This window comes from Engystomops pustulosus, chromosome 2, assembly GCF_040894005.1.
Source record: "Engystomops pustulosus chromosome 2, aEngPut4.maternal, whole genome shotgun sequence".
Lineage (NCBI taxonomy): Eukaryota > Metazoa > Chordata > Amphibia > Anura > Leptodactylidae > Engystomops > Engystomops pustulosus.
In genome coordinates, this window is record NC_092412.1 from 133,386,074 (window position 1) to 133,401,346 (window position 15,273).

At 42.7% G+C, this 15,273-nt stretch overlaps 2 protein-coding genes and 1 long non-coding RNA gene across 3 annotated transcripts in view; 2 read left to right on the top strand and 1 right to left on the bottom strand.

Annotated features, from left to right (window-relative positions):
• Positions 1 to 15,011, bottom strand: LOC140118508 (uncharacterized). Its single transcript, XR_011853205.1, has 2 exons — positions 14,931 to 15,011; positions 1 to 474 (listed from the first exon to the last, which is right to left on the bottom strand). It is a non-coding gene; the product is annotated as an uncharacterized lncRNA (long non-coding RNA).
• On the top strand, positions 18 to 8,118 carry PITHD1 (PITH domain containing 1). Its single transcript, XM_072136508.1, has 6 exons — positions 18 to 209; positions 2,742 to 2,785; positions 2,870 to 2,947; positions 5,223 to 5,327; positions 7,512 to 7,620; positions 7,952 to 8,118. The coding sequence occupies exons 1-6, from the start codon at positions 18 to 20 to the stop codon at positions 8,051 to 8,053; spliced, it is 630 nt and encodes a 209-aa protein (XP_071992609.1). The 3' UTR covers positions 8,054 to 8,118.
• Positions 14,965 to 15,273, top strand: part of LYPLA2 (lysophospholipase 2) — a 15,073-nt gene continuing 14,764 nt past the window's right edge. Inside the window, exon 1 of the mRNA XM_072136507.1 lies at positions 14,965 to 15,208. Within this exon, the coding sequence (XP_071992608.1) occupies positions 15,131 to 15,208 (78 nt within the window). The 5' untranslated portion in view covers positions 14,965 to 15,130. The remainder of the gene's footprint in view (positions 15,209 to 15,273) is intronic.

The following is a 15,273-nucleotide window of genomic DNA, read 5'->3' on the forward strand; positions in this document are numbered from 1 at the left end:
TTTGAAAAGCAGCGGTTATGTCGCACGGGCACAGTCATGCTGGAGGCTGCGCTTGTGGGGCTGAGCGGACAGAAACACCGGAGCGCGGGTTGGAATACGGCCTTTACCAAAAGATTGACATATACAAGCTGCAGTGTCTGAACGAAAGCGTAGAGGGAAGCGGGAAGGGAGTGTTCAAGGCCTGGGAGGAGCGAGGAGACCGGAGCAGGGTGACTATGACTAACGTTGTGCTATGTCAGAGGAGATGTCATAGACTGCAGCCACATGTCTCCCGTCCACTATGAGCCCTGTACTGGAGTGACGGCACCGGCATGACAGACACGGGTGTGATGGAGATGACTGGACAGGAGAGTGGCCCCATCCTGCTTTCTTCCCCTTAGGTCCAGCATCCGTAATGTATGTTGGGACACCTACTGGTCACTACTTCTAAATAATGTTTCTTCTCTGGGTTGTCTTCTGAACATGTAGTAACACCTATAGTATATAAAGACAGATATGACAGATTAGAGGTTTTATGCAGTATGAACCAAACCTACCATGAGAATGCTGTAGTGACACTGATGCAGAAACATATCTTGTTTAATCCCTGATCTGAATGGTTTTGCTAAAAAAACAAATATGAAATTCGGGACCTTGGGAAAGCTGGGTGCTGCTGGCTGCCGTTCATAAACACATTACAAGAGCTTCCTGAACTGTCCAGACAGGACCAATCAAACCGAGCTGGATGACGCATATACAGCAGCTGGGGGATAGTGCTGCGATTGATTACTTCTGCCAGTCATGAGCAACACTGTGATTACCTATTCTCGGCTTATGGGCAGGACAAGTCTGGAGTAGGGCATAATTTGGGTAAGAGGAGAAGCTCTGAACCAGCCACAGGAGTGAAAGGGCCTCATTATCATAATTTTATAATAGTTTTTTCAGCAAAACCACTCAGTTCAGGAATTAAACAAGATATATTTCTGCATCAATATAACTACAGCATTCTCAATGTATGTTTTGGCTACATTTATTTTAGTTAGGGGTCTTAGCAATGCAAATCTAAGCATGGCTTTAATTTGGACAATTGCTCTGGGTTGATGTTACGGTGCAGTTCATCTTAAGCCTTTTTTTTTTTCTTTACAGTCCTGAAAGGTTTGTGCCTGGAACTGTTAAGGTTCCATTCACACATTGCGTCTTTCTATGGGTTTTGACTACATCAGATACTGCAAAGGGAAGGACTTTTCCAGAATGCATGGCGTCTTCACTAAACACATGTGTACTATAATGAGCACTAGGCATTTTGCATTGTTTACATGCAACACACCAGGTGCTCATTCCAGAAGACATGCGTTTCCGTGAAAATGCATATGCATTCTGGCAAAGCCCCTCCCATTACGGTTTCTAATGTGGTCAAAATGCATGAAAGTGGCGTCAGCTTTCCCACCTTGTCTAAAAACCCAGTGAGCGTGCGTCCACGCATTCAGTTTTTCGGATACGGTTTTTGATGTCGCAACCAGGAGTGGAGTGAAAATAAACAATTAGCTTCTCTCAATGATAAGTCCTCACTCATTATGACCTGCATCTGCTTTTGGCTTCAAAAACAGCATCTGAAAGACGGAATGTGAGGACACTCCATCACAGAAAAATGGTGCTTTCACCATGCTTGACTGCGCATATGATGCTATTTAGGTGATCTACAATCTATATATAATATATATATTTTTTTTTTTTAACCAAAGACACCTTCTGGAATTATAGCCAGAAGTTTCCACCTTGGTCTTGTCACTTCAGAAGTCTCCCCACATGCTTTTGTCAACATTAATGTAGTCTTTGACAAAACCTAGCCAGGCCCGGATTTTATGGTTTGACTTGCCACCCTTCTGCACAGTCCAGAGATTGTTGTCACATACAGAACACAACCAGTACTTGTCAGCAGTTCCCGGAGCTCCTTTTAATTAAGGGTTTGGTAACTAATACACAACTTTATCAGGGTAAGGGTGCATTCACACGTCCGTCTGAGGCCGCATAGATGTCCCCAAAAGCGGCCCGGCGGCGGTAAGGTGCCCCACATGGCATGCTCTATCTTTCCCTGTGTGTGCGGCCGTGCGCTGCTGTTTTCTATGGAGGGGGGGGGGGGAGAAGGGTCACCGCCTCCTCCTCTCCAGCGCACCATGTCGGGCAGTCATTTCAGTTTGTTTTTCAATGGAATTGTACAGGTTTATTACATTGAAGGTGTAAATAAATCTAAAATAATTTTCAGATTATGTCAAATATCTGGCATTTTGACATAGATCTGTAGATTTTTTTTTTTTAATTTGGTGGAGCAAAGCTTTAATCCATGTGTATTGGGTACAGTTCCCATACGGACAGAAACCACAATGCAGTGTTGGTGTGACTGCCAATGCTGACATAGTCCATCTTCTGGTATAAGCTTTTCGATGGGGGGAAAAATGACAACGTAGCTTCAGACAATGCAGATTATTAAAAGACCATGATGTAGTAGATCACTATGTGTCACTAACCTACACAATCAGCCACGCATCAGATCTAGCCTGTTGCCATGAGAACTAACAGACTTGGGATTGCATCTGAAACCAGCAGTAACGTAGAACCACTAGTCTAAACTAACGAAATTGCCTCTGTAGCGATACTTTGACGGTTTGTAAGCTTGTGAGTAAAGTAGATTTAAAAAAATATATATATATATATATATATTTTCCATAGGGAAAACTATACAAATGCACTGCTTCTTTTTCTAGTTTGTAGAAAGTGATGATGATGCAGAATTGCTGTTCAACATCCCGTAAGTTTAATCATTTGGAGGAATCGCGTTTGTTACTTTTCAAAAGATTTTGCAGTTGCTGATGATGTCTCTTTTCTTTGTAAGGTTCACTGGCAATGTGAAATTAAAAGGGATTATTGTCATTGGCGATGATAGCGATGCCCATCCTGCAGAAATTAGATTGTGAGTATTATTCACAGGAGAGGAACTACCTTTTCTGAGTTATATATGTATTACCTTTCGCTTTCAGAATACTTGCTTTTCAAAATCCATCTAGGTTTTGATATGTGTATAGATAACGGGACTTTGCATAATAGATTGTTCCAACAACCCAAACCCATTTGTTTCTAGTAGTGAAGCATTTTGCTATTTGAATACATGGAGGTGGGGACTTTTCAGGCTTTTAAAAACAAAACCTGAATTTAATATACTGTTTCATTTTTTTTTTTTTTTTTTTCTTGTAGAAAAATGTATGGAAAGACACCTAATTTGTCATGCCAAGTGCAAGCTGCATTGAAAGGAAAGCTACCATCAAAATCAAGCATGGATAAACCATGAACACTTGCTCATACATCCAGCCACTGCGACTGTGGTGATCTTATTATTTTCTGTTATCCATGGCTTCCTAAAATAAATTAACCTCATAGGCTACTGGGGCAGTTCCTGGAGCCCCTCCATGCTGCTGATTCACAGGTTGTTTCACAGTCTCGCCCCTCTGCTCCTGCTTAGAACTGTGAATCTGCAACACAGAGGGGCTCCGGGAACCGCCTGGTAGCCTTTTTGAGGTTCTTTAGCACCTTTTTAAAAGTTGATTTTAGAAGGAAGGATTCCATGGATAACACATATAAGAAGATTGACACCATCATAGTGCCTGGATCTATGAGTAAGTGTCCCTGATGCATCCATGATTTATTTTGATGGTAGATTTCCAGGGTAAAGACCCTGAAATACTTTGCCAAATGGTGTACATTGTTTAATGTGTGTGTGATATTTTCAAAGCACAGTACTACAAACATATGGCTGCAACACAAAAAAAAGTAATGTAATGCCATGACAAAAAGGAAAATTGTATGTGATGGCACATTATCCCTTCAGAACAACCATGTGAAAGAAAATTCATAATACAGAATACTTTCAAACTCTTGCATCTCAAAAAAATATTTTTTTTTTTTTTTTTTTTTTTTTTTTACAACTAATACCTCTAAGAAGCTAATTGTGGCTTTGATTAATTCTCGTCTAGATTACTGTAACTCCCTACTAATTGATCTTCCACTTACTAAACTCTCTCTTCTTCAAACTTTTTTTTTTAATGTAGCTGCCAGACTGTACACGGATGACTCCAGTCTATGTTGCTGCACTAGTTGTCTCCTTCCGAAAGCAGTTTAAATTAATCCTCCTCATTCACAAAGTTTTGTACAGTGTCACACGTCCCTACCACTCCTTTTATCTCAGTCTATTGTCCAACCCATGCCCTTTGATCTTCCAGTGATCTTAGAATATTCTCTTCCTTAATTTGCACCTCCCATTCATGTCTCCAGGACTTCTCACGAGCTGCACCAACTCCCTGGAATGCAGTACCATTAGATGCATACCCAACCTCTAAACTTCAGATTTGTTTCTAATACCCTTCTCTTTGGGCAGTCCTATCACACTCCCTAACTGCATGAAACTTCAACTGTCTCTTTACTAACCCGTTATGTTTCCTCACATCTGTTGTCCTGCAAACATCAGATACCAAGCTAGAGACTACTCTTCAGTCCCATTGACCTTGGACTCTGTGTATAAGATGACTGGATCAAGCAGCAACCTTTTTAATGAATAATTTTAATTCTGTTATAAAGAATTGCTGGCATATAGAAGCTCTTATGGCACCCCTTCATCCTGCATACCCTTCCATCTGCATATTGTTGCCGAAGTCACCTCACATGAACATATTGAGGAACGTGCAAAATAGAGAAATTTCATACATGATCATATATTACTCGCTGTTTTTTTTTGTGTTATACAAAATCAAGCATGGTAATATTCTTGTATTTGTTTTCCATGGACTACTTCCTTCTAAAATCATCTTTTAAAATTATACTTATGAGCCAGAAGGGCTCTGTGGGTTATTGTCATATCCCCTCCGTGCTTCATAGGTTGTTTCACTGAGCAGCAGCACTCCCCACTCCTACTGTGTGCTATAGGCATGTGCTGAGAGAGTAGGAAAAAGCCTATGAGGCTACAATATGGAGGGGCTTTGTTTACTCCCACCAGAGCCCATTGTGCTAATTAGCATAATTTGAGAGACAATTTTAGAAGCAAGGAGGTTATGGATAACAGATCAACCAAGACTGTGGCAATCTTATATTTATCAGTAAGTGCCCCTGATCTACCATCAACGTTAAGCATGATAAATTTCTTTTAACTAAATGTTTGTCAATAAATATGTAAAAATCTTTTTATATACGTCTCACAGGTTTAAGAACGTTCCTCACATGAGTTTTGATGATGTTGGAAGAGAAGCAGATCAAGTCTTCAGTCTACATGTTGACACCACTGGAGAACTAGAATATCCTACAAAGTAAATTTTGTTTAACATGTCTACCCATAAATACCCTTAATGATTATAGAAGACTTTATATTAACAAGTCCAGCATAAAAAAAAAAAAAATTCTTCCAGGGTTTTGCCTTTACACATTGCACATTTGATCTGTATCTTGTATAAACATTTTAAATACAAAATACTGATTAAATCTGTGGGGCTGTGGACTTGGAGTCGTCATAAAACGGACCGACTCCACAGAAAGATAATAATTATGAAATGTCCTTTTAAATATCTGTTTTATCCCGGATCCAAGGTTGCATTCACATGACCGTTGGGGGGACGTATATATACTGTACCGCTCCGTACACAGGGAAAAGATAGAACATGTGCGCCATGCATTGCTATGGAGAGAGGAGGGGTCACCCCTCCTCCTCTCCATGCCCGACGGGCATACGTTCGTGCAGTTGCAGTCTGATTATGTAAGCAGTATTCCCACAAAGACAAGTTTCTTATATGTACCCAGGATAACAAAATAACACATTCTCTAATTCACTGTTATTAACAAAAATACAGCATTTTACAGATATAAGTTCAACCTGTCTCTATCAGTCCTGTTGTATACAATTTCAGTTGCCCCTAGACACAACCCTGTAACTTCTGACTTAGGGTCTGATGGCCGCCATCTTGGATTTCTGTGTGAGATTGTGCAGATGAGATTTGTGTCTTTCTGCTCTGAGGCTGTAGCCCCACCTCCTGCACATACCGTAGACCAGTGGTGGCGTACCTATAGCACGGGTGCCAGAGGTGGCACTCAGAGCCATTTCTGTGGGCACTCAGGCCATTGCTCCAGCACAGAGTTCACCAAATAGGATCAAATCCACCAAATCTTCCTGCGCTGGAAAAGTGAGAAGGTGTTGACAAAACTGCATTATCTTTGGAGCACATCCACTGGACCCACCATTCTTCCTGTACAGTGAGACCCTGGAGAGAAGCTACAATGAGAGTCTGAATTTGCCCTTCTTTCAACTGTATTGGTGACCTCAGGGGGTCGATACGATTGAAAGATGTGGAAGAACAGGTAGCAGTAAGTTACTGCTTAAAATGCCATGTTGGCACATCAGGGTAAATAAGTGGATTTTTGTTGTAGTTTGGGCACTCGGTCTCTAAAAGGTTCGCCATCAATGCCTTAGACTGATCACTTGCTGCCAGCACATCCTGAGCAGAGAGAAACTACAAACTACAAGGAGTTAAGTGATCCTGGGGAAGGGGAATGCAGGCACATATCTGTGAGACGTAGCAGAGCTAAAAGTGTAACAGTTTAAAAGTCTGTCAGCCTCTGTAATAGAAATCTCATGCATCTCATCTCTGATCTGTCTCATCCGTCCTTTCTATTTGTCAGTGTGTGTTAGTACAATGTCAGAAGCCAGATGAAAGTGTATATACACTGTACCCTGATAATGTAACCACATTGTCACCCCACAGAACTAGATCGATCATAATGGGGCACATTTACTTACCCGTCCGGATGAGTTCTCAAACTTCGGAGTGTCCGACGATGATGCACTCTGGCGCGATTCACTAAGATTGTGTGCCTGATATCCTTGGCACTCCTGGTCCTAAAGCCGTTCTGTTCTTGGCCCTGACTCTGGGGTATTCAACCAACACAGAGCAGAGAGGATGGGGGAGCAGTGAAGACTTCTCAGCTGTAAAGACCCTCACCCAGCCTTCTGCACCAATAAACTCTTCCATCGGTTATGGAGGTGCTCAATGGACTCTTGACTGTTGGCAGGTTGTGTTTCTTTAATTCTTTGGGTCTGAATCCAAAATAAACTTGCTGAGCAACCCCTTAAAGTAATCAATAATCACATGGTTATATTGTATGCAGCACCCTTGGGCTAAATGTGGTCAGTAAAAAAGAAAAAAACAAGTATTAATCGCCTCAGGTTCAGCAAGAGATCCTGCTCTCCTGTCTTCATCGGGGTCTTCTGCCGGCGTCCAGTGCAAAGACGGAGGCCGCCCTCCTGCAGTGCACAGAGCACTGCCTTGGGGAGCAAGCACTCGGTCACTGGGGACTAAGTTGTGCCCGTGAGTGGGCCCACCTAGTGGCTCTCGGCCCCCATTTCTTTCAGAAATGATTCTATAAATCTGCATGTGGTTTGCATAAGCTTTTTTTTCTTTAGATTTCATGTTTAGATCTCCTGTTATTTTTTATTTTTACAGAATTGCTCGCTTTTCAAATGTGTTTCACCTATCTATTCACATTTCCAAAAATTTTGGAGCTGAAAACACCAAGATTTACTACATTGGATTAAGAGGAGAGTGGACGGAGGTAAATTAAAAAAAAAAAAAAAAAAACTCTTTGCAGCTTTCTTTTTCTGCTTTCATAGTGTGCTTTTTTATATTAAAAAAAAAAAAAAAAAAGTAGGTGACATATCTTCTAAAAACATTCCATTTTTTTTTTTTTTTAAGAAACTCTTCATTGCTTCCTCAACTCGCTGTATACCAGTGGGATTTCTGTGCGCTCTATTGATTTTTATTTGACCTTGGAACTTAGAGGATAAATGCAATTTGCAAAACATGGGACTAGGACTCCCCAATTCCTATGGGTGGATAGGGGATACATGTTGCTTGGATTAACTAATTTTGTTTTGTATTTACAGGCACATCGTCATGAAGTAACAATCTGCAACTATGAATCTGCTGCAAATCCTGCTGATCATAAAATAACGCAGATCACTCCACAATCCCATTTTATCTCTTAGTGTGAATGCAGCAGAGCATGACATGTCCTGAGTAAACTGTGCTTGAATAAACTAATACCATCTTACTGCTGCTTGACTTTGACCTGAGTATGTGTGGCTATTTAACTTTGTATAGTTTTGAAAGAAAAAAAAAACACACTATAAGTTGAGGTTTTGTTTAATCTTTAACCCCTTAGTGACCAAGCTCATTTGCGGATTGATGACTAAAGCCTATTCTATCACTTTATCCGGTTATAACTTTAGAAGGCTTTAACCTACCCAATTGTTTTTTGAGTTTGTTTTTCTGTTACAATTTGTACTGATTGGAAAATTCGGTTGATATATTTAGCATTAATTTAATGAAAAAAAAGGTGATTTTGGTAAACAATTAGAAAAAATTAGCTATTTTCAAACCTCAAAATATTCTGTTTTTCAAACTGATAGTCTTACCACCCAAATTGGTTACTAACATTTACCATATCTCAGCTTTGTGTTGGTGTCATTTTAGAAGTGTCATTTTGTTTTATTCTTCTTCTTTATACTGCTTCACCAGCGTGTGACCGTTCACATCCTTGGCAAAGCCACGCCCCCAACTATTATAATTTTTGCTGAGAGCCTTGGCTATCTATGGACCTTTTGATCAGTTTACACTGCATTTTGTCAGGGTGACAGGCAGAAGCCATGGCGTTCCACAACAGTGTCTTTATGCATGGCCTCGATGTTGGGGAAACGTCATGGTGGCTTAAGGGGTTAAGATGGGTTTTCTCTTTTTATCTTTTGGAAATGTGTAAATTTTAGAACTAAATGAACGTACAACCTACAAAATTTGACCATTCTAAATTTCACCTCCATTTTTATTTAATTACTAAAAGCCGTTTCTGTATTGATATATAGGGGGGGTTTAACCCCTTACTGCCAAAGCCACTTTTCACCTTCCTGGCACAGCCCTTTTTTTAATCATTCAGTTTATTGAGAAAAAAGATATAACAAACACTGGTTACAATCATATAATGTATACAGTACACATCAAATAACCAATAGCACCCGCAGGCAGGGGGGACAGATTTGGGTGAAACATGTTACAATGTTATGTAGCAAATGTCGTAAAATAGTATTTGCGGAGCTAAGTACCAGGTCAGCGGTTATTATGTGCGCATGATTTAAAAGATAAGATGACAAATTATACGCTTCTGGTGAAGCAGGTTGTAAAAGGCTTTGAAAAATCTTGTACAATTTTTCTCAAAAAGATATACAAAACTGTAAATGAAGAATCAATCTAAGGGGAGGGGTATGGGTTGAAAAGGGAAAGAGGGAGTGGGAAGGGGGGGTAAGGGGTTACGTGTTGGTCCTACTTCACCTGCGTCTCTTTGACTTGGCAATTCTGGCCAAATGTTCAAGTAAAGGAAGCAGGAGCGTTGCTAGGGTCACAAATGATCTGGGGCACGGGCCCCAATGCAAATATATCAAATTCTCAGTTGTGTCCCCTTTTGTACATAACCCTCCCCTCCCCTATATGATTGCACCTGAAAAAACCGTACTTTAAAAAAAAAAAAAACTGTATAGCTACAAAAAACACAGTAGAAATGCTACCTATTATATCCTGAGCAGTAGTTCTTTATGTTCTCCTTTTAAGCCACCCATCATAATTTCTTTATCCAGCCATACGCTGTGCCTATGGAGATTACCACATGTTATGTTCTGCACTTTTCTATCGTCCCTAAATCTTTGTCCCCTAACAGTGTTATAATTCTTCTACCACTAAAACTCTTCAACCAAACAATGTAACACAGCTACACACAAAGTCCTCCTAAAAATACTAGTAATGCCCCCTAGTGTAAAACATTATAAAATCCACCTTTACAAGCTGCACACTTCACAATTATTGCCACCCAGAGAGAGGGCCACCACACCCCTTTCTTGTAGCCCTCACACTTACTAAAGCCCCCACATTGTGCCACTCACCTAATAATGATCCATAAATGTGGCCTGACATGTAACAGTGCCACCTACACTCAGTAATAGAACCCCACACAGTAAGTGCTTCACATACTCAAGCTTCCACGTTGAATAATAGCCCCCCACACTTAGCAATAGCTCTTCTATGCTAACTACTAATAGCCAAACAGCCACTTATAACCCCCACTTTCAGAATAGACCCTTCTTCACTCACTAATAGCCCCCATATTTAGTAATAGTCCCCACACTCAGTAATAGCCCTTCACTTGCTAATAATCCCCTACACTCAAAAATAGCCTCCACACACACTAATAGCCCCCACATTCAGTAATATAGCTCTCCACTTTCTAATAGCCCCCACACTCACTTATAACCCCCACATTTATGGATAGTCCCCTTACACTCACTAAAAGACCCCTCATAGCTCCCCACATTCAGTAATAGCTCTCCACTTGTTAATGGTTTCCATACACACAAAAATAGCCCCCACACAACCTAATAGCCCCCCACACTTAATTATAACTCCCACATTCAGTAATAGTCCCCTTACACTCACTAAAAGATCCCACATATCCCCCTCACACTAATAGCCACAAACACACTTATATTATTAACTTATAGCCTCCACATAAAGTAATGACCCCAAAACCCCATTCTCACACTGTATAAGTAAAAAAGAAGAGTTAAGCCCCTTCCACACTGGCGTTTTTCACGCGCGAGTTCTGCGCATGCATTTGACGCGCAGAACTTGCATTGCACTCTGTCCCATTGTATTCAATGGGTCTTTCTTCATTAGCGTTGGTTTTCACGCGCGTGCTTGCGTTCGTTTTCACGCGCGTCAAAACCGCAGCATGCTCTACTTTTGCGAGTCACGCTCGTTTTTCACGCCCCATTCAAGTCTATGGAGATGCATCAAGAACGCATTGCACTCGCAATCATTGCAAGTGCAATGCGAGTGCAATGCGTTTTAAACGTAAGGGTTGCTAGGTGACCAGAATAACAGTATTTCCCCTGCTCGAGAACGATCATTTAATTAAAAAAACACAATGAAGAACAGTGAAGAATAGAATAAAAACAGTGAACACAGGATCATTTAAGAGAAAAACACAGTGCAGAACACAGTGCAGAATAGATTACAGATGTTCGGCACATCTGCTTACTTTTCGGGAGATACGCGCGGAACGGTGCGCCCAAAATAGCATGTGAAGAACAATATATATGTGTGAAGAACACATTGCAGATGTATTTAAACATCTGCAATTTGTTCTTCACACACATATATATATTGTTCTTCACATGCTATTTTGGGCGCACCGTTCCGCGTGTATCTCCCGACAAGTAAGCAGATGTGCCGAACATCTGTAATCTATTCTGCACTGTGTTCTGCACTGTGTTTTTCTCTTAAATGATTGAAGTTTTCCTAATTCACTAGTTTTCCCACTTCATTTTAGCAGAGCAAGGCTCACCCAATGTCATCTTATCCATCGGCAGAAGACCTGAGTCACAGAGGAGTTGTATGAAAGTCAGTATCCTACCCTGTCATAAAGGCACTAAATAGTCATGGTGTCAACCCGGGGGGAAGTCTGGGTTATCCACCACTGAGCTCATTGTGTGTTCACGTATCTGATCCCCCTCCCAACCTACCCTGTTTCCCCGTTTGTGCAGTAGCAGTCTTACCAGATGGTCTGGTCACCTTGTCACTGGTATGGCTTCGTCTGGAAGAGGTAAGTAGATGATCCTCTTGTTAAATATTAAAGATTTACAATACTCTAATTTGGATGTCCATATTGACTCAAGAGTTCATTAAGCAAAAGGAGTAGCCCGATATTTCTCTACCAAGGTCACTAGTTCGTCGGCATCGGTGGGACCAAACTGTCCAACCCATCGCTGGATCCGGGGGTGAACTTAGAAGAACAACTCTCTCGACCATGGGAGCGCGGGGGAAACTTCTCTGAGAACGCTCACTGGTTGACTTGACTGGCACAAACTTGCATGGTGACCCTGAGACAAGCCAGGCTCTCTGCCTTTAGTCGGGGGTACTCACAAACCTCCATCTCACTCAGGTCATAGTAGGTCTTCTGCAATTCGCCTGTCAGGAATTGTGCCACGACATCCGCCCACTGGTCAGCCGGTAACCCCTCTTGCTCAGCCACTCACTAGAACATGGTGCGATATGCCTCCACGTCTCTGGTCGCCACTTGTACGGAACGCTGGACAACCGGGAACCCTTGCAAGCCAGTATGGGACCCCTCGGTAATCATCGCTTGTGCTGCCTCAAAGGGGTATTCACATTTCAGCAAATTAATGTTACTGTTTGTATTATGAAAAGTTTTACAATTGTCCAATATACTTTCTGTATCAATTCCTCACGGTTTTCTAGATCAGATTTCCGTCCACTGGAACTTACAATTTGCCTGCTGCGTTCAACCAGGCCATGCAATGCAAATAGCTTGTTTGAGCTGTACTTCCCAAAATTACAGCGATTGCAGCTAGACAAACCGCATTAAGGCCTTTCATGACACGAAAACCCAGGCAAAATATATTGCCCATCATCAGTTAACCCCTTCAGTGTCTCACACTGGATATATCTCTTTTCACACTGGCAGAGCCGCCACTAGGAATTTCAGGCCCTTGACTGGAGGATTTTTGTGGGCCATCCCCTCCCCCTGGCGCCCATTCCTACATTGATATATAACATTGTATACACCATTTTTTTTACCAAAACATTTTTAAGCCATGACAAGCTAGAGTCAATATATAGATTGCCTGCACGTGCCCACTCAGTCTATAGACAACCTCTGCACATGCCCACTTGGTCTATGAACAGTCTCTGCACGTGCCTACTCAGTATACAGATAGTGCACTCAGTCCACATTCAGACCCCCCAGTCCACAGCAGATGCCCCCTTTAATGAAATGCCCACCCCCAATGCCCCCTTTTAATGAAATGTCCACCCCATAGGTCCCTTTTTAATGAAAAGTCCACTCCACATACCATCCTTTACATGTCCTTATGCCGCCGCCTGTAGGAAGATCCGCCAGTGGCGGAAATGCCGCTCAATGCTGGAGGGGTTTATGGGTACTGTGATCCCTTCAGGCCCTCCTTTTGATAGGGAGGGGGGGGGGGGGTGTTAGGCACTAGACCTCCCATAATGGCGGCCCTGACATTGAAGATAAATCTACATTCAGCACTCATAACAGACTAAGGCTACATTCACATTGTGTTTTCTACATATGCTCAGTATTTACGCCATGAAAGTTCTTGTGTATATATGTTAAGCCGTCGGATTCGGAAAAACCGCGGAATTTAAAAAAGAATTGTGTCGCAAGATCAGCACTTACATGCGCCAGGAAGAAGGTGAACTCCGACGGACCTTGGCGCAGCAGCGACAGCTGGTGGATATCGGGCGCACGGATCTGAGTGAATCCTTGCAGACCCGAATCAGCGTCGAACAACGCGCTGCGGGATCGCGACAGGAACGGGTAAGTAAATGAGCCCCTTTGTCTTGCATTCATTTCTCAATTTAATGAGATGTGTAAATAGATTTTTGTGCCATTTGCCCTTGCTATATGAGGACGCAGTAATGGAGAATCTTCTCAAGGAGGGTAGAGTTCCCCCCAGGAGGGGTTTATCTACATTACACTCCTCTTTTTAATATCGATCATATGACATGTCTCCTAGTGCCGGGTCATCTCTGGCCGTAGGCCATTGCATCTTTTAGCTCCTGTGCTCCACTGCCTTCCATATGTTACATGCCGCCTGCGCTGCATCTAGGATAACGCTGGCGAGCTGTGTGGAGAGTGTATGGAGAGCAGCAGAGCATGGGATCTAAAAGGGCCTGTGGCTGGACATGATCTGGCACAGGCAGATGTTTTAAATGGCCACGTGTTGCTTGCACCACAACAAGGTAAGAATGTTTTTTTTTTTATATACCATTGGCTACTGTGAGAGAGGGGCAGGTTATGTTAATACTGGCTACTGGGGGAAAGCACTGTTACTACTGACTACTGAGGCAGTCTCTATGGCCTCTAGGGGCAGACTGAGTGGAGCCACTGGGGGTAAGCACTGTGACCACTCGGAGCAGGCTCTGTGGCTTCTGAGGGGAAGGCTGAGTGGATCCACTGGGGCACAGTGTGTGTGTGGGGGGGGGGCAGGCTCAGTGAGGAGCCAGGCTATGTGATAACCAGCTACCTAGGGCAGGCACAGTGATTACTGGCCACTGGGCGCATTCTTTGACTACTGGCTAGTGGGCGCATTCTCTGTGACTGTTGGCGGGGGGGGGGGGGGGGGGCAAGCTCAGCGCATATTGGCTAGAGGGGACAGGCTATGTGACTACCGGCTACTTAGGGCAGACTCATTGTTTACTGTCCACTGGGGGCATGCTCTGTGACTACTGGCTAGAAGAATGAAGCTCTGTGGCTACCGGCTACTTAGGGCAGGTATTTACTGGCTACTGGGGCAGGCACTGTGACCACTTACTCTATTGCAACTGTGGGGGGAATGACTGTCTGAGATAGATTTAAGGGTATTTTTTGTTGTGGGATTGGAGAGTAAAGTTCAAGGGCAATTTGAATTACTAAATTACTGATTACTTCTAAACTGTGTATGATATAGTCTCGTTTGTTAAATATCCCAAAATCAGAGAAACATTTTTGTTACCGTACCAGCTTGACCCCATAGTAACGTTCATTAGTGAGTTTATTCATACAGCTCGAAGTGGAAATGTGAAGGAATGGGACAGTTTAGCGTTGTACAAAAAGATATCAAAGAATTGTTATTTCATGGAAAATTCCAATGTATTGGCTATCTCTACTGCTAGCATACCGCTTTTTAACGATATAGTACGGCTTTAACGAATTGTAAAAAAGAAGACTGCTTCCCTATATCGTATTATGATTAGAACAGCTGTATAGATTCAATATACGAGTATGAACAACCTTACACGCCCATTGGTCTTTTCCGCCACAACTAAGATGGCCGTCTCATGGCAATAGATCCATAACTGCGTGCGGCTGTGACGTTCGGGGAGAGGCGCGATCACGTGACGTGCGCCGGGGTTAGATCCGCTTAGCGGCTGCGGCTCATTGTTTCTTCTCCGGAGGTCAGAGGTCACCGGGGCGGTGTGTGACATCACTCCGGTGCATGTGCGGAAACAACATGTCTGTGCCGCTACTCACTGATGCTGTGACCGTACCCGGAGGGGAGCGAGAGACCGCAGCGGTGAGCACATGACCACTGAGAGGTTGTGGGGTATGGCAGGAGCTGCGGGCATTGCCGGTGGAGGC

Coding starts and splice junctions, on each gene's coding strand:
- PITHD1 (XM_072136508.1), top strand. CDS start 18: ATGTCGCACGGGCACAGTCATGCTGGAGGCTGCGCTTGTGGGGCTGAG. Junction 2,786..2,869: donor GAATTGCTGTTCAACATCCC/GTAAGTTTAATC, acceptor TTTCTTTGTAAG/GTTCACTGGCAATGTGAAAT. Junction 5,328..7,511: donor GAACTAGAATATCCTACAAA/GTAAATTTTGTT, acceptor TTATTTTTACAG/AATTGCTCGCTTTTCAAATG.